The sequence below is a fragment of the Eucalyptus grandis genome, chromosome 1, assembly GCF_016545825.1.
Source record: "Eucalyptus grandis isolate ANBG69807.140 chromosome 1, ASM1654582v1, whole genome shotgun sequence".
NCBI classification, from domain to species: domain Eukaryota; kingdom Viridiplantae; phylum Streptophyta; class Magnoliopsida; order Myrtales; family Myrtaceae; genus Eucalyptus; species Eucalyptus grandis.
The window spans coordinates 36030000-36056003 of record NC_052612.1 but is presented as its reverse complement, the minus strand read 5'-3'; the positions used below and the strand labels follow the sequence as shown (position 1 = coordinate 36056003).

The window sequence follows — 26004 nt, the reverse complement described above, 5'->3', positions numbered from 1 at the left end:
TGGCTTGACAAGCTTTTTCTCAAGAGGCATTCCAGTGATGATGCCGTATTCTTCCAGGGTTGGGGTTAGCTCAAACCTACCAAACATAAAAGTAACCGTCTTCGGGCACTATAAATGTGCCATGGCTTGTATGACTTCAGGGCGAACAGTGATTTGGATCAACGATAAGAGATGACCGACTTTGGCCTTCACACGCTTTTGGGCAAACTGATCTAATTGACCCCACCATCTGAAGAGCTCTGCATTGGGAGTAGGAATGAACTGGATATCGTCTTTCCCATTGCATATAGACTGGGACTTGAAAAGCTTATCCTAAATTGCCATGGGCCAAATAAAAAGACTGAGTAAATGTAAACAAATTATTTTACTTTTAAAGAAAAATGGCAAGCACAAAGACATGCGCATGGAGCGTGTGGCTCGATTTCTAACTGAGAAGGTTTGTTGAGATTAAAAGGATATCCGCCCATCGCAGTCTCGCGTTAGCAGCATACCCTCCTAACTTCGGCTAAGAAATTCGGGGAAAAGAAAGGCAACCTCTACATCGCAGTCTCGCGTTCGAGGTCGTATCTTTCTTGACACCATCCTAGATATCCTATGGTGGCCCAGGTCCGGCGGCCGGGTTGTGTGTGCCATGTGTAGTGCTAAAACATTTAAGGATGCACAACAGTTTATAATCACGAAACATTTTATTTTAACAGAATAAAAAAAAAATTAAGTTATTACCCTGCACAAAAGAAAGAAAGAAAAAAATCCAAGTCAGCAAAGCATTTAAACAAAGATAAAATGGCCTAAGTCCTCAAAGTCCCCAGCGGAGTCGCCAAGCTGTCGCGATCTCTCTTTTTTTTTGGCGCCCACAATCGGGTACGGGCGTCGGCGGAGGCTAATGGCTCCGCTGAAATTAGTTATGCCTGGACTCTCCCAAGTCCACCAATTCACGACTTTAATAGTTTAAATTTTTAACTTGTAAATTAATTTTAAAACGAAGTCACCACTAATTGGTTCGGGGTGGGTCGATTAGAAACCCAAGCGAATTATTGGGAGAAATACTCGCTCCTGCGCAACCAGAGAAATTAGGATCGGGAACTTGATTACACTAGCTAATCACTAATGCCCTTTCGGTACCTAATCTTGTTTAAACTCTGAGGTTTTTTGGATGCTCGAGGGATTTTCCATGCATTTTGGGAGGAAAACATTTTTGAGTCTTTTTCTAATTTTTTGGACAAAACGGATTTTTTTCGATTTTTTTTGGTATTTTGGAAAAATACAAGTCTTTTTTGGCTTTTTCTAAATTTTTTTGGTTTTTTCATGAATTTTTGGCTTTTTTGGATTTTTGGCATTTTTTTGGAAATATATGGAATATTTTTGATTTTTTTTTATTTTTTCGGAAAATAAAATATTTTTTAATATTTTTCAATATTTTTTGGTTTTTGGGAATTAAAATATTTTTTAAAATTTTTCGAAAATAAATTATATTTTTTGATTTTTTTGAAAATAAATAAATTATTTATTATTTATTTAAAATAAAATTAAAAAAGGGCCGACCTTGGTCGGATCTCGCAGGTTGGGTTCGACTCGGGCCGGCAACCCGAACGCGGACTCAGCTCGGCTCGCGACCCGATTCCCGCCGCCCCAAAATCGCGGAATCCCAACCCGATTCCCGACCCGAATTTGACCCAACGACCCGGAAAATCGGGAACCCTAGGGTTTCTGAATCGCGGCGCCGAGGGGGGGAGAGGGCTGAGGCGCAGTGGCGATGATGGTGGCGATGACGGCGGCGGCAGCGAGGGCTGGGCTACGAGAGGGAAATGGCGACGGCGACGATGACGGCGACAGCATGCTACCTGGCAACGGCGTGACGAGGGCGGTGATACCCACGTGAACCCCCTTTTCCCTTCAGCTTCTCTCTCTCTCTCTCTCTCTCTCTCTCTCTCTCTCTCTCTCTCTCTCTCTCTCTCTCTCTCTCTCTACTTCCTCCTCCTCCTCGGGCTCGGATCCGCGGCCGCGAGTCCTGGACCCCCCGAAGTCTCTTGGTGGGGTGCCCGAGGCTTGCGACTTCGAATCGTCCTCTCTCTCTCTACCCTCTCCTCTGGCGAGCCTCGGATCCTTGGCCGTTCGACCTCGGACCTCCCCTGAAGTCTCTCAGTGGGTGGTCCGAGGTTTGCAAGCCCTGGATTCAACTCTCCCTCTCTCGATCTGTCTGTGTCTTCTTCATCGTCGACATTGGGGGCTATTTATAGGTGAGGGGGTGGCCGGTCGACGGAACTTCGACCGCCGGTCCCCCTCGCGAGCCAAGCGACCCTCGACGGCCGAACCGGTGTCCCATCCGACGCTTTCCAGCGAAGCTCGCTCAGCATTAATGGTGCTTGAGATCTTATCCTCTCCAGCCGACGTCGGCCTACTCTCCTCGGTCGTAGACCGTCCTTTGTGCGTCGGTGTCCTCTGTGTGTGTGAGCTGTAGAGGCGTAGGTGAAGATGGAAGAAGGAAGAAGAAGAAGAAGAGAAGGGGGCCGGGCCGGATTTGGGAAAAAGAGGGACGGGCCCTAGGCCTGCGTGGAGGAAAAAAAGAAAGAAAAGGGGGCTAGGCCTTGGTTGCTGCTTCTGTTTTCCTTTTTTTATTATTATTTATTATCCGAAAAAGGAAAAAATAAATATAAAAAACATAATTAATTAAAAAAATGAAATTTAGGCATCAACAGTGTCTAAAGCGGACAATATGTGTACAGTGGAGGTCCAGTCTGGGTCCTTACAAGGCATCAATGTAGGAAATGAAAGAATTGCCAAGAGAACCCAAAAAAATAAAGATAAAGCTTTGAAAAACAAACTCAATCTGATTATATGACTAAGAAACAGTAAATTCATTGCAGTCTAAGCTTCCCTTCAAATGGCTACTAAAATCGATAGATTAATAGGATATTTTTACTTGGAAAACACCATGCCGGAGTTGATCATATGAGTATGCATACATCATTGCAGCAGTAGGCCACTGCATGTACCCAGCATCACTTGTATTTTGATTCAATCCCGTCACTCCAAAAGAGTTCATGACAGCACCAGAAGGAGGCATATAATTAAGTGTGATATTGCTAGTATGAGTATCTAGAGGGGGGTGAATAGGTATATAAAAGATTTTTCTTTAACAATCGCACAATACTAGACAGTTGATGGATTTTAGACAAACGATAATCAAAGTAAGACGAGAGAAGAGAAAATTGAACACGCGGTTTATAGTGGTTCGGCTTATATCAAGCCTACGTCCACTCTTCTTCACCGACAGCCTATTGGCTGGATTCCACTATGAACAAAAGAGAAGTTACAGCACAGCTTTGCCTTGATTCCACAAAGTGTAGATGTTCTACCATACCTCCTCAAGATTTCTCACAAATATAGACTCTCTTTTGTATACAAGTATTCGCTCAAAGGAATTGTCTAAACAAAAAGGAGCTTCAGACTTTGGAATTCTTCTATCGCGTACACCTTGAACAACTAAGACCGTCTTCCTTATATACTCATTTATGCCATCATACCCGTTGGCACTTACCAAAGGAATTCCTCCAATCTACCCGTTGGATAGAATCAATTAGGAAGATTATTCAAGCTATTAAAGGAACGTGTTGATAGCCCATCAATCCTGTTCGCCCATACAATCTTCGATCCATAAGTAGATCTTCCAATAATATTTAGACAATCACCGGATCTTCAATTATCGAGTCAATCTTCGATCAATCAAAGGACTCCATTATGTCTTTTCCAACCACGAGATCTTCTCCAGTTGATAAAGTTAAATCCTTAACGAAACATCCAGTTCTGGATAACCTTTCTTCAACGGATTAGAGACTGTCAATGAGGATAGACTTTGAGTCTTGAGTCTGGCTGTCCGGAGGTCTTCAGACTTTAAATAACAGAGTCTGCAAGCCTTCAGACTAGACTGATAGAAACGTTTTGTCAACTTCAAAACACTTCAAGAAGATTTCTCCAACAAAGTGAAGCTTGAGGCCTCAGCATCTGACCAAGAGGAGTAAATCCAGCATCAAAATGCCCAAAAGGATGTTGAATCTTTTGCATGTTGAAGGGCACCAAACCAAAACTTTGACCAACAGGGACATTCCTAACGTACCTGTTCCAATACGGAATTCATCAAACAAAACGCCAATATTGAGGTGGCATTGCATAATGCCATGTTGCAGCTACACAAAAACATATTTTTGGGTCAAGGGAGAAGGCTAAGCAAAACAAGTGTCATTGTAACAGTTACACATCAAATTGACAGCATATGCCTGTAAATAACTTTATCAACAGCTTTTCACAACAAAGTGATGAATACTAAAATATGTCACCACTTTTGCTGTGCTTCTTATGATAAATTGTTTTGAATGAGAAGTAAAACAGCTGATCAAAGGATTAAATCGAGGCTGAGATCAACTCCAGTCACATTGATCTCACACTCAAAAAGTAGAATATCAATGGAACAAAAAAGACCTTACCTTTAGGATTTTACTATCAAATTATTAAGTTAAATGACACGTGACAGTTAATTAATATACCAATTTAGGATTTTAAGCTCCGTTTGTCACAATTTACAATTTTTGTAATTTTTTTTGTGGTATTAATCCAATTTAGGAGAGGATATATTTATCATAAATTTACCAGTTTGTGATTTTTTATTGCCGAATAAATTAGTTTGGGGTAAATTTGTCATAAATATACCAGTTTAGGATTTTTAACAGTCAATCGGGGTAAATTTGTCAGAGGTGTACCAATTTGGGGTTTTTCATGGTCAAAAAAATAGTTTGGGGGTAAATTTGTCACAAGTGTACCAGTTTGGGGTTTTTTAGGGTATTAACCCAAAAGTAGGATATCAATGGAACAAAAAAGACCTTACCTTTCATAACTCTGATCATAATCTAGGTCAGAACGATCTTTTTCTATCTCTAAGAATGGGTACCCTAGATTGTGTGCTGCCATCTCTAATGCCTGTATTCTTATCAACATGCACCATGGGAATCTTGCACACTTCATTATTGTTAGAATTTTGTTTGTTAAAACAAAATGAGTGCTTTTTACTTTGTCCCACATAGAAAAGGTGGGAGCAACTGGGTCAATTTAAAAATGTGGGAATTCCTTTTTGTAATTAAAGGAATGATTGGGTGGGGCTAGACCCACCATACCCGCGTGTGGGTGCACGATTATTTGGTGCACTTAGCACACCCGCTGTTTAATTAGCATTAATCCCTTGCTATTTATTTATTATTTATTTTTTAATTCAAAGGTTGCCTTTTAATTTGAGAATTTTCGGAAATGAAATATAAAACGAAAATTCGAAATTCGAAATTCTATTTAAAAAAACTATTATTCCGAATTTTATTTGTGTCTTTTCAAGACAACATTTGGAAAAAAATTACTTATTCGGTTTTGCAATTTTTTTTTGAAATGTTGTAATTGTTCGGTTTTCGACTTCTTCCGAAGAGTCGCATTTGTTTATCCGAACAATTTTCTAAAAGATGTGTTTGTTCATTTTTGGCAATTTTCACGAAGAGTTACAAGACTGTTTCATATATGTACTTGTCATTTTTCGGAAAGAAAAAGTGGTCATTTTTCGAGTCTTCTTTATGAAAAAACTACAGCCAATTTTTTGATTGTTTTCCTAGAGAGACCCTGGAGAAATATTAGAATTGCTATCTAGTATTCTCATCCGAGACTTTGTTGTATCCTGGAGGATTTTTGCCGGTGACCATTAGCAACGTTGTGGGGCAAATAAATCCTTAAAGAAAGTGATATCACCCCTCAAAGTTCGAGTTGTTTTACTCGATCCGATTTCATTGTTCAACCCATTTCGAAGCCATATTTTTCCAACAATTATCATCTCTGTTCAAAGATATATTCCTCCGGTCAGTTGAGGTATGAGAAAATGTATCATCTAAATCAGAACCACTTGTGCTACTGAAGATACGAGCACGTGCTCTATCATACTCCTCTTTCCTCTCTTCCACACTTCGCACTGGGCTTCTTTTCATCCTTGAGTCATTGGCTCCATAAGCAGATGCTTTACTAGGTCGAGGCCTGATAACAATCTCAACCTGTTCAGCCTTATCATCTTCCAGACCTGGGGCAGTATGGAGACCTAGACCCGGGGAAGTACGGAGGGACGGACTAAGATTGCCTCGGTAGTACGTGGGCGAGGCTAAGGGCATGTCTCCCGTCCCACATCTCTTAGGGGGGAAGTCCTGGGCTAGCTTATAAGACTTGGTTTCCTCTAACTGTACATACGCGTTTTCTTGGGGTAATATGGACTGCCCTAAGAAGAACAAAACCATGAGAATTTAGTGTCCAAAGTGGATGGACAATATGTGTACAGTGGAGGCCCGAGTCCTTACAGGTGGTATCAATGCTGACTCCCGCAACGTGTGGGGCCACAACGAGGGTGCGTTAACTGTAAATACGCGTTTTCGAACAAAACCGTGAGGACTTAGTGTCTAAAGCGGACAATAGTTTCTCTGCTCGAATGGCCACAAACCACCATTGCATTTATTCACCCACTGAAACGGCATGATTCGATTTCTTGTGATCGTGTAAGCAGGTGGAACTTTTGGCTTGTAGCTAGCATGCAAGCAAAATGCTTATTAGCACAAGCATTTGCAAGGCACCCCTAGGATTTTGAAGAAGCAACACATTTCTCGAATTGAATACAAGGGTGGTTGGTTCCAAGATGGGCAGTGGGCTATTCCCCCCCCTAGAACCAAGAACCATCCGTTGGTTACCAATCTAGTTCTTGGGTGGATCCTTGGAACCGGTCTTCTAGAGGAAGGAATAAAGCCAAAATGTTTCTAATGTGTGTTGTATGGACACCAAACTAGCATGTGATCCTAATGAAGGAAAAGATACAGAAGGGAGGATGATGACAATAGTTGAGATGGGTCTCAATTTGGACAGTAAGAAGAGAGCATCATTGTCCTCATTAAGATATCAAAGAAGCAAGTCCATGGCTAGGACTTTAGAATTGATAGAAAACTTGACTGGTATATATATACCGGTCCAGTTTAGGTGGATGGTTCCATCCTTGGAACTGGACCGGTTCCCATGAGAACCGTTGGTTCTAGGTGGGTTTGGTCTGATTCTGGGCAATTGTTGATTTTTTTGGATACTCCTAAACAAAAGGAATAAGTTTAGAATTCCTTGGAGGACGACTATCACATTTTACCCCACTCAGAGATTAATTATCTAGAGATGTTTTGACGATCATAAGGAACATTAAATTTAAAGCCATTTCTCTTCACTAAAACCATAAGCCAAGACGTGCGTAGTCATACCCTCTCCTCCTACTTGTCTGTCCATCGGCGGCAGTAAGCCATTATCCGCTTTTGCCCTTTTCTCTGACCTTCTCATTCGAGCATTTAAATCCTTGAACCAGCCGATAGTAATTCTCACTCTGGAAATAGAAATATTTATATAAAGAGAGATGTCTTCATGTACTTACACTTGCACCAAAGGAAAAGAAAACAAGTGATCCAAAACTACACTAAATCTATGGCCTTTCGACTCGAAGCCATCCAAAAATAACGTGTGGCCTCCCCATCTTTTCCTGCCTCGTTTCTTTTCTCCATTGAGTCCGAAACGTGGGTTGCGATTTGCAACGCATGAAACGTCAGAGAGAGACCATGAAGAATGTGTCGAGGATCAAGTTCTTGCATTGCTTTAGACGGCCCGTCATCGAGGACATGATGCTCGAGCCCAGGCGTAGGCGGAACCAGCTCATGCATCTTTTGATCGATGAGGACGACAATGAGAGAGTAAGCGTGAAACCACCGTATGCTCGATCGAGAAAGCATAGCTTTTCGCGCATGTTGAAGTCCGCTCTCTTCTACACCGCTTTGGTTTGTTATCCCACTATTTTCGTTTTTCTAGTTTGTGCCATTAAAGAAATGTCCAACGAGGATTACATATTATGTTGCGAAAGAAACTATTATTATCGTGAAAATGTCACTTTAGGTCTGAGAACTACGTGAGAACATTTTAGTGGTTTCTGTATGTACTTATTTTTCTCCATTTTCTTTTTCGCAGGCTCGGACTATCCACCGGAAAAGAAGTAGTTCAGTTCGAAACTCATTGTTGACGAAACGCTGTCCTTCAATGGATGCTGAACCAAGGGGGTCGTTATGTGATAATAACGATCAGAAGCTTACCGATGATCAGGCAAATCAATTTTCTTCTACCTCTCTTTCTTCAGGTTCAAGTTCGGCATTACAGTACGTGGACTATGTGTCCAAATAGTGGTCTCACAGTGGATTCTTGTACTACTAAGTCCTTAAACTTAGCTCGGGCTCTCCCAAGCCCACACCAATTCACGACTTAAGGTTCAAATATTTAACATACAAATGATTATTATCTAGAAGTTGCCACTAATCGGTTTATGGTAGGTCGATTAGACACCTAAGTAAAATAATGAGAGAATTATTTTACTCCTACGAACCATTTAATTACATGCCTTTGTTGAATCAACACATTTCCGGTCTCTAGTCAATTTTAACGTGCCGTATTGACCTTTGTAGATTAGTATAGTTGAACAGTCGATTTTTAATCGAATTCTCAAGTCGGTCGCATTTAGATTCCTTAACGGCTTCACTTGATAAATTAGTTATCTCATGAGTGATCAGCTTAGAGAAAAAGACTATAAGCGCGTCGATGAAAAACCCAATTCATTTAGTCGAAAACAGAATCGAAAATCAGAATGTCACAACAGACGTTTCGAAATTCTTTCATAAAGGGTTTCACAAACCATTTTTAGACAATCATTCAAACTCAATTCAAATGATAATTATCTCTTTCAACAACAAAATGGCAGTGAAATCTTGATCCCGTTTTATGCAACAAAAGATGCTATTTATCTACTCATGGCATATATAATCCATAATTTTTTTTTCAAAACATGAGTTTAAAACACAAAGAAGAAATAGTGTCACTCACCTAGGAAAAACCCAAAAACCAACTACGACGCTTACTTGAACTGACGCACTCGGATCCCTAACAATTAACCGAAAAACAATATCAAAAGGCGGCGTAAAAAAAAAATTTCTTACAACGACTTGCCTATACTAAGCCTATTTGTCGATAAAACAACACCTACATGCCAATGAAAGCTCGTATTTAGCAGAAACCTATTATTGTCCGCTAGGCATGGCTCGCGTGCTAAATTTTGTCGCACCATAACTTCCTCTATAATATTCCGTTTCAAGCCATCTTATAGTTCTCTTGATACACTACAACAACCCCAACTTAGCCGTCCCAAAATCTCACCGAAAATTGCTAAAATTTAGAGCCAAAGCTATTGTTCGATATCGTTTGGTACTATTCCAAAATGTACGCCAAAATTGAAAATTCCATTATGGGCAAACTGTAAGCTCAAATCACAATTCGTAAAATGCTATAACTTCAAAACACCATAAACTATCATTTCTATAAAATTACGCAGTTCAATAACTCAAAAATCAGACTTCGCCACACAAATCTCCAAGAAATCCAAATTTTGAGCACTAATTGTGACGATTTGTTTGAATAGATGATTATAGGCTTCAATCACTTACCAGCGTTGCAAAATGGAGTTAAGTTGGCTTAGTTAGGCTTCTGGGTCATGAGTGCGCCAAAAATTTTCCCTTGCTCCTTTCTTCTTTCTCCTTTCTCTTCTTTTCTCTCTTCCCTTTTTTTCTTCCTTTCCCCTATTTCATTTCTACCCAAGCCCTCCCTCTCTCTTCTCTTTAAAAACAGCCCAAGCTTCCACTCTTCTCCTTCAACTTCTTTTGTTGACTTTTCAAACCCTCTTCTTTTATTTCTTTTTTTTTTCTCAAAGCTCTTATATTACATAGAAAGTGTCACGGTTAATCTTTCTATTGTACTTTTTTTCTCTTACCAATCAAATTTTACTAACATGGATGTTGGAACACATGTATCGTGCCATATTATGCTTACATAGCGTGATGCCACATAGGTGTTGAGACAACATAAACATAAAAAGAAAAAAATGACACAATTGAGAGAGAGCTCCGTTATGACCCGCCATTACCGTGGGCTCCAACTCTAAGTTAGCATTGGCCATGGCCATTCATGCTCAAGCTCACGGATGGCCATAGCCATGATGTCTATTTGAGCTGCAAAGCTTGAGCCATGGCTACTTGATCTTCAAGCTTATGGCATTGCCGCATGAGCTTTAATATTGCAGCGTTTTCATTCACTCGAGTCATGAGCCACGGAGCTCATAGCCCATAACTACTCAATTGCTAGTCGTGAGTAGATACAAATAATAGTTTTGTGGGTTTTTGTTTTCATAAAAAAATGAAGAAGAACCCACAGGAGGGAGGGAGGGAGGGAGGAAGAGTCTATGGGCCCATTTGGTTCGGCATTTGGAAAGGGCTTTTGGACTCTAAAGGGGTTTGGCCAAATGCAAACGTGTTTGGTTCAATTTTTTGGATGACTTTGGCAAGATACAATTACATCTCCAAATGGGTCTAAGGGCTTTTAACCAAAGTAGTTTCGGAGGTACTTTGGGAAGTTGCATATTTGGAATGTGAGTCCCATAGGTATCGTTCATCTTCTCCAAGGAAACAAATGGAGGCCGACAACCACTGACCAAGGAGTTGCTCGCGCTGGCAACCGTTGCCTGAGGGGTCGTTGGACTTGGCAACCGCCGCTTGAGGGTTGCGACCACCGTCTAAGGTCATGCGACCTCAGGAGGTGGTCGCCTCGGTTCGTGTGAGCCAGTTGACGGTTGCCTAGGTTCGCGTGACCTAGGCGATGGTTGTCACGTCTTGATCCTCCAAGCACGTGCTCATCCCTCAATGGTCGATTAAATAGCGATGTCCCAAGACGCGTTGCCGACCCATTCATTTTAATGTGCATGTGGAAGCGAATAAATAAATCCCTAGACAATAACCGGATGTGATAGAAAAGTAAGGCCACAAATTTTCAAAATCACAACACACTTATATACATATATCAAACTATGTCATATACAATATTAGCCTATATATACAAGGTCTACAAAAAGGGGAGGGTAGAGGGCTACAGATCCTTTAAGCATTCGAGTCTTCAACTGAATACTCCGGGGACTCTGGATCTAAAGGATCCAAGTCTACCTCTGAACCACCAGGAGGGTCGGTCATCCCCTTGCCAAAAGCGATCTCCAACACTGACCTAGGAATCTCAAACTCCAAAAGAGGGCCTTCTCTGGGTCCATTTCGCCCATGACAATACCACGATATGAATTTATGGGGTACCATATGGGGTAGACTCACATCAACCCAGACAGTGGATCTCATGAGTTCATAGACCCAGGCTTCTTGGCTCCTAGGGAGTGGAATCTCAGAATGCTTCTCGGTAACCTTCTTCGATTGGCCAAAACGCTCGGGTGGCACAATCATTTAAGGACCTATAAATGTTATCCCACAATGGGGTGAGACGATGTCTCAGCAAGTTCACCTCCTATGCTCCGACTAGGAAGGAAATATGCCTAAAGGCTATCCAGGCACACATAAGATAGAGGACTTACCTTTGCCTTAGTTTCTTCCTGCAATTCAGTATAGTACAGAAACTCAACCAATCTACTCAATTCAAATCGAACCATCGATCAACCAGTCAATCAGCTCAAGTCCACATCAACCGTACTATCTATCCTTTCAATACCACATATCTTTATCCTCTGATACTATCACTATTCACGACAGTTGCAAAATATGATCTTAGCTCACTCAAGTTGATATTTAAATAGATAGCTCACTCAAGTTGATAATTATATATCATGCTCACTCAAGCTGATAAAACGACCTTAGCTCACTCAAGCTAATAAATCCCCACATTGAAAATGCCCAATAAAATAGTCGTGTGTGGGTACACGGTTAGCCTGAGTCAAAACCTCAATATCTTTCCTTTAGAAATTCCCACTAGTCATAATAATCCATAATCACATTTTTGGTGCTGTAGACCGACGCCCAGTATTTTCCAATTAAATATCGAAATTACTCAATTTTGGAATAAATACCCAAAATTATAATTCTCACTCAATTTGCACAACCTAGCATTCAATTAAATAAACTGAACACACCATTACAATCAGCACGAAATTCCGGCCATCGGTTATCCCGTTATAATTTCCAAAAAATAATAAATAATTAAATAAATACAAATAAATGCCATAAATATAAACTTAGGCCGGAAAAGCCTAATTAAATACCGAAACGGGCCTGGAAAATATAAGAACCTATCTAAATAAATAATACGACCTATCTACTTGCTAATTACACTACTCTAACCACCTAACATGTAATATCAAACGATTAAATTGCTAATCTATTCTAACTAATCACATAATCCAAGCTTAATCTAAACTAATAAACTATTAAGCATAATTAACTCCCTAAGCAGAGATTAGTGAGTAAACTCACCGGATATGTGGGCCGGTGAGTCCATGGCGATGGCGACGCGGAGACGGACGACAAACTCCGAAGCGGTGACACCAAAGGAGGCCAAACCGAGGCTGAAATCGGCCTCGCAAAGCTCACTATTGAGCTGAATGGGTTGCTTCAGTTCTGCCCATTGCTGGTTCAGGGGTTGAGGGCTGGACACGGGGCTGCGGCTGGGCTAAGATGCGAAGCTGGCGGCTGGAACTCGAAGAGACGCGGGCTGTTGAGCTCGTGCATGCTAGATGGGCTGAGCTGGCTGAACAAACAACCGGAAGGGGCTGCTGGCGTGAAGGACTTCGGTGGTGTTGGCGTTGTAGCGAGATGGACACATGAGGAGGCGCCAAGAGTTGACCGAAGTCGTTGGCTTTTGTGGTAGCTGCGGGGGAGAGAAAGGGGGAAGGAGACGGACATGTGGCAGGGAAATGGGGGAAACGCTGGCGCAGAAATGGAGAATGAAGGGGTTCGGTGGAGGGAGAGAGAGCGTGGAGGAGTTGGCCGCATGAAGGAGCAGGGAGGAGAAAGAGAGATGTCGGCTTTGGGGGAGTGGGGGAAGAAAAGAACGTGCAGAAAGATTTGGAAGAGAGAGAGAGAGAGGTGCGTGGATTGATAAGGAGGGGGTCCGAAAGTCAAAGGATAAAAACATGAATGAAGACTGCTGCAGGGGGTTTTGTTGGCAGCAGGGGAGGACATGCGAAAATAAGAAAAAGAAAGAGAGAGAGACGTGCGAAATGGAGGGAACGAAGGAGGGGAAGGGGAAAAATTAGATAAAATATTTTATATTCACCAAGTTTTGGTCCCACAAGCTCTCATGCACATCCCTAATGTCCCCCAAGCTTTTATGCACATAAATTCCACAAATAGTTAGGTTGGTGTCCATAAGTTGCAGTCCCCATGCCTACGAATTTCACTCAATTGGACTTTCATTTCTTTAATTTGATATCCAATTTTGCTGGGGAAGAAGCCCACACAAAATCCACAACTTCCCTCCGCCAAATAGCTCACTAAGGAGGCCAAACGTCCACTTAATTTGGCCCCTCAGAATTTCCTTTCGATTTCGAATCGTTTGAATTGATTTTCCATAAAAATTTCGAACTCGCCGAAAATTCCTCGAAAGATGAGTCGACATCTCTAAAATAAATCGCAACATGATAGAACTTTTAATTTCTGAAATCGGGTTTAAATTCACGATTAATTTCAATCTGACGCGATTTTAGCATGACCTAACTTATCGAGTAGATTTCAAGAATTTTTTATACAATTGACCAATGATCGATTTATCTCGAGTCACAATGTACATCGTTGACTTATTGGCGACTCTCGATTGTCGTGAAAATCTCAAGGTTTCAAATACAAGCACATGATACCCAAAACGACAGAAAATTGGTCTAATGCCAATCGACGAGAATTTTGCAATCAGGTGGAATCATCCACACTTTGATCACACATCTCACTCAAATCGACATATCCCTGATCTCTAATCGATTTTGATAATGTTGCAATGACCCTTGCAAATTAGCATGGTCAAGCAGTCGATTTCTAGTCGAATTCTTAAATCTATTGCGTTAAAATCCCTTAACGACTTCACCGGATATGATAGTTATCTCGTGAGTGACCATCCCAAAGAATAGCACTATAAGCGCATCGATGAAAGACTCAACTTATTCAATCGAAAACAGAACCTAAAAATCAGGATGTCACAATGGTTGCCTGGAGTTTGTGATCTAGGCAGGCGTTTGGGCCGTGCAAACCTAGGCGTCACCTAAGTAGCACCGACACACGACACGATATGACACCACACGTCGACACGTCATTTTTTAAAAATAGAGAATTCCGACACGTTGGGACACGTTGTATATTAAATAAATATTTTTATTTTTAATTAATTTAATTCAAATTCATTATTTTTATTTTTCAAAATTATTTTTTAATCTCATTTATTTATTTTTCCAATTAACAAAGAAATCTTATTTCCCTCGTCCATCCCCCAAATTTATTTTTCTTTCCCTCCCCACCGTCGTCCATTTCCCCCCACTTTATTTTTCTTTCCCTCTCCATTTCCCACCACTTTCTTTTTCCCACCACCGACAGACAGGCTATCCCGTCACTTCCCCTCCCCCAAAATACATGATGGCCATCCCCTTTTTTAATTACTTTTGAGTTTCCTATAAAAAAAACCTAGCTTTACCTCCTCCTCCTTGCTGCTTGCCGCACAACCCTTCCTCTTCTCCTCCTCTCGATCCTTCTCCTTCCTCGCCGCTCGCCGCACGACCCCCACCTCTCCTCTCCTCCTCATCGCACGACCGCCTTCCTCTCCTCTTCCTCTCGCCTTCGGGCCTTCTCCCTCACAACTGCAGCCTCATCGGATCCATCGCAACATCACAATGGTGGCCCTCGCCTCAATCTATGCTCTTTCTTTGGCCGTCTCTCACCGCCGCGGGCTCGCTGTCGCTTGTGGCCTCGTCTCTGCTTCCTCACCATTGCTTCCACCCTCCATCGTCTACCGGACACGCATGTCCAAACGTGTCGGGCAAAAGTTGACCGCGTGTCGGAAAATATGACATGCATTGACTACGTGTCGATGTGTCCGACACCCTCCGACACGTGTTGGACACGACACGGAAGCATGGACAACGTGTCCGTACTTCATAGGGCGTCACGACCCAAACGGCCACCTAGGTTGCGAACCCTAGGCGTTGCCTGGGGTTGCATGATCTCAGGTGAGGCTGGTGGCAGCTAGATCTAGCCATCGGTGGCTAGATTAAAAAAAAAATTAATAAAAGTCTTATGCAAAATGTAGTTTTTACCAAACTGCATTTAAGTTAAAGTTGTTTTGCAATACATTTTAAAATTATAATTTACCAAACACTATTTGTATTTCGAAAGGCCTTTTTAGTCTAAATGTATTTGCATTTTCCCAAAGACATTTGCCCAAAATTGAACCAAATGAGGTCGACATTTGTAAAAACGAAAAAAAAAAAAAATCCACATCAACAAATAAATTAAAAGTTCACATTAGAAAATAGCTAGAAGTGTTTCAACAAAAGGACGACCAATGGCACTCTATGTGCAAGAACAGTTTCATATAAAATAAAAAGGGTAAAATCACCAAAACCCTTAAACTATATCCATTGTCACACATTTATCCTAATTTTTTTTATGACACCAAAAACTCCAAATTCATACCTATGTGATACAATTACCTCAAATTTCTTTTTGTGACACCAAAAACTCCAAATTTATATGCTTATGACATATTTATCCCTAAAATTTCGTGTCGTAGAAGAAATTGTGGTTTTTGGTGTCACAAAATTTTTTTGGGGTAAATGTGTCACACAAATATAAGTTTGAAATTTTTACAATTATTGAAAAAATTAAGCTAAATGTGTCACACATGTGCAAATTTAGGATTTTTAGTGTCACAAAAAGTAGTTTAGGTAAATATGCCATAGTGGACAAAATTCGGAGTTTTTTGTGAATTTTTCCCTTTAAAAAATTTAAAGGAATGACTTTGATTGTTGAGCAAAAGTTGAGAGATCATTTATCAATGCCTTGATCTCTTAAATGATTGTGGAATCTAAGTGATCGAACAATAAAATAGACAAACATGAAAATAACAAATATCGGATTTTATGGTTTGATCGTTGTGTCTTGCATTCGTGGGAGAGTAGTAAAGAATTCCATGATAGATCAAGCCATACTACGTAAATTACAATTACACTTGAGTTACTTAAATACTCTAATGTTTTCCAAACTCCAATTACACCTAATATTTCACATAGTACTTAGTCTCACAATTTCTCACAAAATAATCTCTCAATCTAACCAAAATATCAAACCAATTTTATCACAAGATTTAACTAAGTTCAACATATAAACTATTGAAGTAATTCCCCAAAGAGCCCGCTGCCAAGCCCCTAATACCAATGGGACGTCACTCACAAATATTTCACTCCCGCGACACTCACTCAAAACCGTGCTTCAATATTTGTTCATAACCAACGGAGTAACCCACAACTCAATATTTATTTATAGGATTAATATCACAATAAATTCTAAACTTATATATTTGTGAAAAATTTACCCAAGACTAATTTTTTGATAGCCAAAAATCTCAAATTGGTACATCTGTAACAAATTTACCCCCCGTTAGTTTCCTTGAAATGTTACTATCAAATTGCTGAATTGGATGACATATGATAATTGACGGATGTATCAATTTGGGATTTTACCCTTTATTTGTTACAAATGTACTAGTTTAGGATTTTTTTAATGGTCAAATAATTAGTTTGAGGTAAATTTATGATAGATGTACAACTTTGAGTTTTTTGTGGTAAAAAAAATAGATTTAGATAAAATTGTCATAAGTATATCAATTTCAAATTTTTTGTAGTATTATTCCGTTTATAATAGCCAAATTGACTGATTGAAAAAGGAAACTAAGTCCAACTCCGAACTTTCTTATTCTGTTGTTGTGTTGACCGACTCCCATGCAGAAATTAATTTTCGTAATCTACAAGTTCTGGTCTTTTGATTATCAAATCGGCAACTTAAGGTCCAAATATGCACATTGGACTCCGACGCCAAATATGAAATCTAAATTTCCATTCCCGACTTCCACAAATATCCGGCTTTAGGAATTTCCTTAATTGACTTAGTCTCTTACAATTCCTCTTAGTCGGATTTGTTTCGGTAACTCAAATTCGAATAAATGATCATAGATAGCGCTGACTTTGTAGAAACACCACTAAATAAAGATATAAGCAGATTACACCCTTTTTTATTGCTGAAGGAAGTTAAGACATCTTAATAGCACCTATAGCACCAGAGAAGGATCCACGATTAGAGTAAAATAAGTGCAGCAAGAAAAGTGAAACGATAGTCAGATCGAAAGTATTTAAGAATTGTGTACGGGAAAAAGGAAAATAAAAAGTGGCAAATGGTAGAAAGGAAAAACAAATGAGGGGAAGCTTGGAAAAACTGAGGGGATTATGGTACTGCAAAGGCCCACTGGATTAGCCTTGATATGGATGGATTATGAACTGAAAATCAAAGCTAGGCCTTCCAAAACAATTTCCCACTGCAATGGAAAATACTGTTTGGATCAACCTGATTGAAATGAGAACTCAATAAATTTCCCACCTGAACAAACAGTGGAGATTTTTAACGAGCAATGTTGAGATAATGAATTTGGTTTTACAAAACTTGTAAAGCAATGTCACAAATATTAAAGGGTAAGCAATAAACAAATGAATGGAAGCACCCAACAGAAGTCTCATACATCACTTTAAAATTAGTTTTGCTAAAAGGTTCGAGTAATCTCTAGCATAACACATTCGAAGCATAAAGTTATGGGGCGATTCATGAAAACTCAACTTTAGAAGAGATATGAATGTCATGTGAAAAATGGGACGGGCATTAACATCCTACAGCTCCAACAAAAGGATCTGCTAGCTGGAAATTATCCGCATATATATCCCTGTCCTAGCAAGTCATAGTTTTAAGGGCGATTTTCATACCGTGACTCGTTAAATAAACAAAGTAGCTAGCAAGAGGAATTTATACTGAGAAATGCCGAGCCTTATAGCCTACTTTGCATGCAATGAGGGCACATTCGAGAACGATGAGACACCAGCCGCAATCCAAGCTAGGAGTTACTGATACGTTAGATCCAGATTCCAGTGCCAAAATCATTTGAAAGTGGAGATGACAGTTTTAGATGCTAACTACCAATGTCACGTGGGATCTCAAAAAGCAGACAACAGATCATTATATAGAATGAAGGGTCTTTACAACTGGTCTGGCCGCGCACTTATTCCAAGCTTGCTTGTATCTATGTGCAACATAAATAGCTAGGGGAAAAAGCCCCAAGAAAGCCAATCCCCAAATGCTGAGATTCGCTCTTGACTACAGAAAAAGCAGAGGAGCATATGCAATATATAACTGAAGCACTTCTTGTACTAAGCATTTATCTTATCATCCTCAAGACTCGGACTTCGTCGAAGATGAACTATTTGGGTTCTGCAAGGAAGAAGTTGAGGTATTACCATTCGTCTGGGAATTCTGGTTCGATGATGACGACTCAGTGAAGAAAACTACATGCTCCTGATTATCAAGAAGCATTTGAAGGGCTCTCGGTATCCTGGGCAGGTTCACATCCAACAACCCCTCGAGTACTTGAACAACCAGCCCCATCGTTGGCCTGTGAGTTTCCTCATCTTGGACACACCAGCAAGCAACTCTGCATATCCTAGTTAGCTCTTCAGTATCAGCGTTTTTCTCCAAGTCTGGGTCCAAAAGATCAAGCAGGTCACCTCCTTCAGCTATCTTGCTAGCAGCCCATGTTGGGAAGAACTCGATGGCCCCATTTTCCGATAGCTCTAAGTTCCTCCTTCCCGACACAAACTCAAAAAGCATCATCCCATAGCTATAAACATCAGCTTTTACTGTTATGGCTACTCCAGAGATCCACTCCGGCGCAAGATACCCTCTTGTGCCTCTCATGGTTGTCAACACCCTGCTGAAATCTCGGCCAACAAGTTTTGCCAGGCCAAAATCTGCCACTTTTGGACAGAATTCAGCATCTAGAAGGATGTTCTCTGGCTTGATGTCACAATGTATGATGCAATCTCTGCACTTCTCATGGAGATAAGCCAGACCTCGAGCTGTTCCCAAAGCAATTTGGTACCTCATTTTCCAATCCAAGGTCTTCGAGTCCTTTCTATGAAAGAGATGATAGCCTAAGGAACCATTTGGCATGAAATCGTAGACCAATAGCCTCTTGTCACCTTCAGAGCAGAATCCGCGAAGCCTGACAAGATTCACATGCTGGATAGTGCCGATTGTGCTTACTTCCGTTCGGAATTGCTTCTCACCTTGGCTTATGCTTTCAAGCTTCTTGACCGCTATGCTACTTGAATCAGGTAATGTTCCTTTGAAAACTGAACCGAACCCACCCCCACCCAACTTCTCTGAGAAATTCTTTGTTGCTACTTGCAAGTCCCGGTATGCAAAGGCTATCCGTGAACCCTCCACTATTTTTGTTGTTACAGTTGCCCCTCTCCTCCATCTCCAAACGGCAAACGAGACAATGGCTAATATTGCTACCGTGGCACCAACAGACCCTGCCACTGTTGCAGTTACGTTACTCTTCTTGCTGGGATCCTTAATTTCAGAGGCAGCAAGCCGGACATAGAAACTCCTTCCAGGGGTAGTGCCTTGTTTGAGCTGTTCCACATTGAAGAGATCCCCAATCCAGATTGAGCAGGCATTATCCTCAAAAGCATAAGCCGTGCAAGAGCAATTGCTTAAACAAGCAGTTTGGCATTCCAGATCGCTCCCTGCAACTAAAGATTGGGGAGCATCATGCAATTCCATGTTAGACATAGGCCAGAAACGGTCTTTCTCCGCATTTGCTGCACAATTTAAGTTCGAATTCCTCTTGCAACCACCAGACCAATCACTCCGATTCCAATCTATTGGAGAGCTTATGCTAAATCCCTGCAAGCAGCTGCACGAATCTTCACTCTGCTCGCTGCAAACACTGAAAGGCCCACAAAGTCTATACACCATGCATTGTTGCGGGGGCTGAGACCAGAACAAGGTCCACACCTGGGAAGGCAACCAGGACACCATCTTGACCTGCCCAGAAAGGTCCATCACACACCTTGATATGGTGTTGAAGGAGCTTTTGATTGAATAGGTGAAGTAGCTCTCGTTCTCATTGTCCACATACTTGAAATCATAAATATAGTTCAATCTCATTTCAGGGACCCAAGAGAAACTTTTCGTCTGATTGTCCCACGCCCCACTGCTCCAGTAATGCTCAGACTTATTCCACCTTACGTAGTACTCACTGGATGGCTGGAGACCGAGAGAGAACAAACCTGTCGAAGGGTCCTCAGCGTTCTTCCATGATGTCAAGAGCTGACTCCTGTTTTTGCGCTTGTCGATCCCTAATTTGGCACCGGGAAGCCACATGTGCGTTGGGTAATCGAAGCTCTGCCACAGAGTCACAGAAGAAGTCGGAGCCGCTTTGAGAGCGAAGTTGCCGTCGTCCTCAAGAACCGCCACCATGGAGCTCGATCCAGATGAAGAAGCAGTCAGATTCGTGGACCAAACGGGGACTTCGGAGTTGTTAAGAATCACAAGATTGCCACCCGAGACCTTCAGCTCAGTGGATTGCCTGTCAGTGATAGGGTTGTCTCGGTTGGCGACCCAGACGACGGTTTGCACGTTGATTTTGTTGTACCAGATGCCTATGTAGGAGTACGTGGAGTTACCCGGCGAGAAGAAGCCAAGTGTAAAGTGGCCACCTGAGGAGGTTAAGGTTTGATTACCAGATATAGATCGATTTGCATCGAGCTTGTCTGTGCCAAGACAGAGGTAGGTGTACAGAGATGAGCAAAGCAAGAAAATTGGGAGTATGAACGACCATGGACTACTGTTTTTGCTATCCATGGCTGTACCATATAGGATTCGAGCGGACATGTGTAGAAACAAGATTCATAGGGAAAAGTATATATACTCGTTTGTGCTCGGAGCAAGGGTGAGGAAAGAGATCTCAAAGAAGAATGGGTCAAGAAACGCGCAAAGTGCCGTGGGGAAACTTCAACTGAGACTAGCGCATTGTCATGGAGTACCTAGATAGAAGCATTTAAGCAAGCATCATACCAGTGGACAAGGATGAGCATATCCCAGAGTGAAGAAGACGCTAGTGGTGCAACTTGGACATGTCCTCGTCATACATTGGAATAACATGCAATGAGAACACTCAAACTCAACATCAAACATTTGAGTGATCAAGCAGGACTTTAAACATAGTTTTACCAGCATCAGTCAACAACAAAGGAACAAATCCAAGTGTCAAAGCCATTCATATATTTGAAAAGCTGGACCGACAAGGTTTGATTTTCATGTAGCATTGTCCAATATTCTTATGGTCCCTACTATTGTCTAAGGTAGACTTGAGGCCAATATCTTCAACAAAATGTGCTTGTTCCACGCATGCTGAGCTGACCTGTTTGTCGAGGGAAAACTCTAGAGCGACACATTGATTTTTTCCCCAATTTATATATATGTAACATCATGGTTGTGTGCCTTTACTAGAAAAACCTTATAGACTTTGTCATGGCCATACGTGTTGGCATGAAGAGGCCTCTCTGGTTGGACTTGGAGCGATGGTACTTGGCGATGTGTCCATTATAATCTTTTACTGTTTTATCAATTCCTATACATATGCCACTTTCTTTATGGATTCGATTTACCGGTGGCCCTTATATTTTAGCCTGAAAATCAAAATCCCCTCTACTTTTTTTAAAGCATCTCTCCACTATTTAAAAGTATGGTAAAAGCCACCAAAAACCTTAAATTATGACCATTGTGAAATATTTACCCCAAACTATTTTTTTTTGTAATATTAAAAATTTCAAACTTTTACCTATGTGACTCATTTATCTCAAAATATTGCAGTGTCACACATTTACTCCATACTTTTGTTTTGTGACATAAAAAACCTCAAACTTTTCTTTTTGTGACACCAAATACCTCAAACTTTTTTCTATGACACCAAATTTTTGGGGTAGATGTGTGACTTGACTATTAATCTCGGGTTTTTGGTGTTACAAAACAAAAGTTTAGGGTTTTGATGTTACAAAAGTATAAGTTTGGGTTTTTTGGTGTCAAAAAAAAAAGTTTTGGGTAAATGTATTACTACACGTGTACGAGTTTGGGATTTTTGATGTTACAAAAAAAAATTAAAATAAATGTGTCACAGTTGATAAAGCTTAAGATTTTTTTGTGGCTTGAAGTATCACCACTAGTCATTCCGTTATACTTTGCCATTCAATTTTTATGAACAAGATGCCAGCATACCTATTGTGTGGTACTCCGCTCATATAATTATTTTAGGAAAAACAGGTGCTAAATTAGGCAACATAAACATTAAAAAAAAAATGGGCACAATTACGAGAGAGCTCCATTATGACCCCACTATTACCATGAGCTCCAACTCTAAGTTAGCATTGGCCATGGCTATTCAAGCTCAAGCTCGCAGATGGCCATGGCCATGATGTCTATTTGAGTCACAAAGCTTAAGCCATGGCTACTTAATCTTTGAGCTCATGGCATTGCCGCATGAGCTTTGATCTTGTAGCAGTCATATTTGCTCAAGTCATGAGCCACAGAGCTCACGGCCCATAGCTACTCAATTGCTTGTCTTGAGTCTATACAAATAATCGTGTTTTTGCATTAGTGTAGGCAATATATTTTGTGGGTTTTAGTTTTCGTAAAATGAATAACCTAAAAAGGAGAGAGACAGCCTACATTTGGAGAAAGAAAGAAAAATCCTCAACAAATAAAATAAAATTTGACGTCAAAAAATAGCTAATAGTGTTCCAACACAGGGACGACCAATGGCACTTAAGTGCAAGAACGGTTTCAAATCCAAAGAAATGTAAAATCACCGAAAACTCTAAATTATATATATATATATATATATATATATATATATCCCAAACTTATTTTATGACATCAAAAACTTCAAATTCATACTTATATTGCATATTTACTCTAAACTTATATAATGTGCCACCTAAAACTTCAAATTTGTATGATGTGACATATTAACCCCAAAAAATTTGGTGTTATAGAAAAAAAATTCGGATAAATGTGTCATACAAGTATAAATTTAGAGTTTTTGGTGTCACCAAAAATAGTTTAGAGTAAATATATCACAATCGACAAAATATGGAGTTTTTGTGATTTTTTTTCTTAAAAGATATTAAAAGAATGACTTTGATTATTGAGCAAAAGTAGAGAGACCGTTTATCAATGCCTTGATCTTTTAAATTATTGTGGAATCTAATTGATCGAACAATGAAATAGACAAAATAAGAAAATAAATTGGACACCAAATTTAAATGATTCTATTGATGTGACATATGTCAATGGAGAGAGCAGCAAAGAATTCACTCTAGATCGAGCAATCCAATGAAAAGTACAACCAAACTCAAATTACTCAAACATTCTTATGTTTTCCAAGATCCAATTATACTCAATAATTCACGTAGTATTTAAACTTACAATTCTTCACGAAATAATATCTCAATCTCAAAAATGAATTAAATAAATCCTCACAAGATTTAATTGAGTCCAACACATAAGCTATTAATGTTATTCCATGAAGAACCCACTACCAAACCTGCAGTGCCAATTGGCCGTCACTAACAAATATAAAACTTCCCTTGACATTCACTAAGAACTACACTTTAATATTTCTTCATAACCAACGGAGCAATCCACAATTGTATATTTATATTTATGGTAATTTCATAATAAATCATGAACCGGTAATAAAATTTATCTAAAACTTTGATATACTTGTAACAAATTTACCGTCCATTAATTTCCTTCAAATTTTATTATCAAATTGTTGAATTGAATGACATTTGACAATTAATGTTGTATCAATTTTGGATTTTACTCTCTATTTGTGACAAATGTGCTAGTTTGAGATTTTTTATAGTTAAAAAAATTATTTAAGGTGAATTTATCGTAGGTGTACAAATTTGGATAAATTTAGATTTTGGTAAATTTGTTATAAATATGTCAATTTTGGATTTTTCAAGGTGTTATTCCGTATATAATAGCCAAGTTGACCGATTGAAGAAGAAACCCAGTCCAACTCCGATCTTTCTTGTTCGGTTGTTGTGTTGACCAACTCCCATGCGGAAATTGATTTTCATAATCTACAAGTTCTGGCCTTTTGTTGGAGTTAACGAATCAGCAACTTAAGGTCCAAATTTGCACTTTGGAGTCTGACGCCAAATATGAAATCTAGATTTCCATTACCGACGTCCAGAAATATTCGGCTTTAGGATTTTCCTTAATTGACCTAGTTTCTTACAATTCATCTCTAGTCAGATTTCTTTCACGAATTCAAATTTGAGATATAACTTTAAAATAAATGATCATAAAGAGGGTTGATTTTTGTAGAAGCACAACTAAATAAAGATTTAAGCAGATTACACGTCTTTTTATTGCTAAAGGAAGTTAAGATATTATAATAGCACCTCTAGCATCTGGAAGGGAAAAGTATAAAAAAAAGTCATAAACTTATTGCATTGATATCAATTCAGTTCTAAATCTTTTAATTAGACCAATTCAATCCTAAATTTTTTTATATTGGTACCAATTCAGTCCATCAGCCCAATTTTGGCTGACGTGCACATCAACACTGGCCAGCCAAAATTGGCCAGATGGACCGAATTAGTACTAATGTGAAAAATTTTAACATTAAATTGGTACTAATGTAATATATTTATGACTTTTTTGGTATTTTTTTCCTCACTAGAGAAGGATCAACGATAATAGTAAAATAATTACCACAAGAAAAGTGAAACAACACATCATATCGACCCTTACCAAAAAAAAAAAAAAAAAACAACACATCATATTGAAAGTATTTAAAGAATTGTGTATAGGAGAAAGGAAAAGAAAAAGGTGTAATGGCAAAAAGGAAAAACAAATGAGGGGAAGCTTGGCAAAAGTGAGGGGACTATGGTATTGTGAAGGCCGAACAAGATTAGCCTTGATCTGAATAGATTATGAACTGAAAAATAAAAGCTAGGCCTTCCAAAACAGGCTTCTTCAACGATAAATTAAAGTGGACTTGGACTTGCATTTAATCCCCACTTGCAATGGAAAATACTGTTTGGATCAACCCGATTGAAACGAGAAACTCAACCAATTTCCCACCAGAACAAACAATAGAGATTTTTAACAAATAACATTGAGATACTGAATTTGGTTTTACAGAACTTATAAATTGAGTAAGAGCACCCAACAAAAGTCTCATCCATCATGTTATAAATCAGTTTTGCTAAAAGGTTCGAGTACTCATATTCGAAACATAAAGCAATGAGGTGATTAAAAAAACTCAACCTTAGAAGAGATATAAATGCTATGTGAAAAATGGAGCGGGCATTAACATCCTACAGCTTCAACAATAGGATCTGCTAGTAATACATAGATCAGTTGGAAATTATCATGATCTAATATTCCGGTCCTAGCAAGCCGTAGTTTCAAGGGTGATTTTCATACCATGACTCATTGTATAAACCAAGCAAGTAGCAAAAGGAGTTATAAATTAGAAATGCCAAACCTTACAGCTTGCTTTGCATGCGATGGGGGCAGATTTTAGAACCATGTGAGACACTAGCTGGGATCCAAGCTAGGTGATACCAATACGTTAGATCCCAATTCCAGTGCCAAAATTATCAGAAATTTTTCGATGCTAATTACCAATATCACCTTGGATCTCAAAAAGCAGAGAACAGATCATTATACAGAGCGAAGGATCTTTACAACCGATCATCCAAGCTCGCTTGTAGTTATACGTAACAAAAATAGCTAGGGAAAAAAGCCCCAAGAAAGCCAATCCCCAAATGCTGAGATTCTTTGTTGACTACAGAAAAAGTAGAAGAGTATATGCACTAACGGAAGCACTTCTTGTACTAAGCTCTTATCTTATCATCCTCAAGACTTGGACTTTGTTGAAGATGAA

At 39.7% G+C, this 26004-nt stretch overlaps 1 protein-coding gene across 1 annotated transcript; it reads right to left on the bottom strand.

Moving 5' to 3' along the window:
• Positions 1 to 18185: 18185 nt before the first annotated feature.
• Positions 18186 to 21113, bottom strand: LOC104440177 (G-type lectin S-receptor-like serine/threonine-protein kinase At2g19130). The gene has a single exon (XM_039309486.1). It carries the CDS (start codon positions 20928 to 20930, stop codon positions 18423 to 18425), a length of 2508 nt encoding a protein of 835 aa, XP_039165420.1. The 5' UTR covers positions 20931 to 21113; the 3' UTR covers positions 18186 to 18422.
• Between the last annotated feature and the right edge of the window lie 4891 nt (positions 21114 to 26004).

Coding starts and splice junctions, on each gene's coding strand:
- LOC104440177 (XM_039309486.1), bottom strand. CDS start 20,930: ATGTCCGCTCGAATCCTATATGGTACAGCCATGGATAGCAAAAACAGT.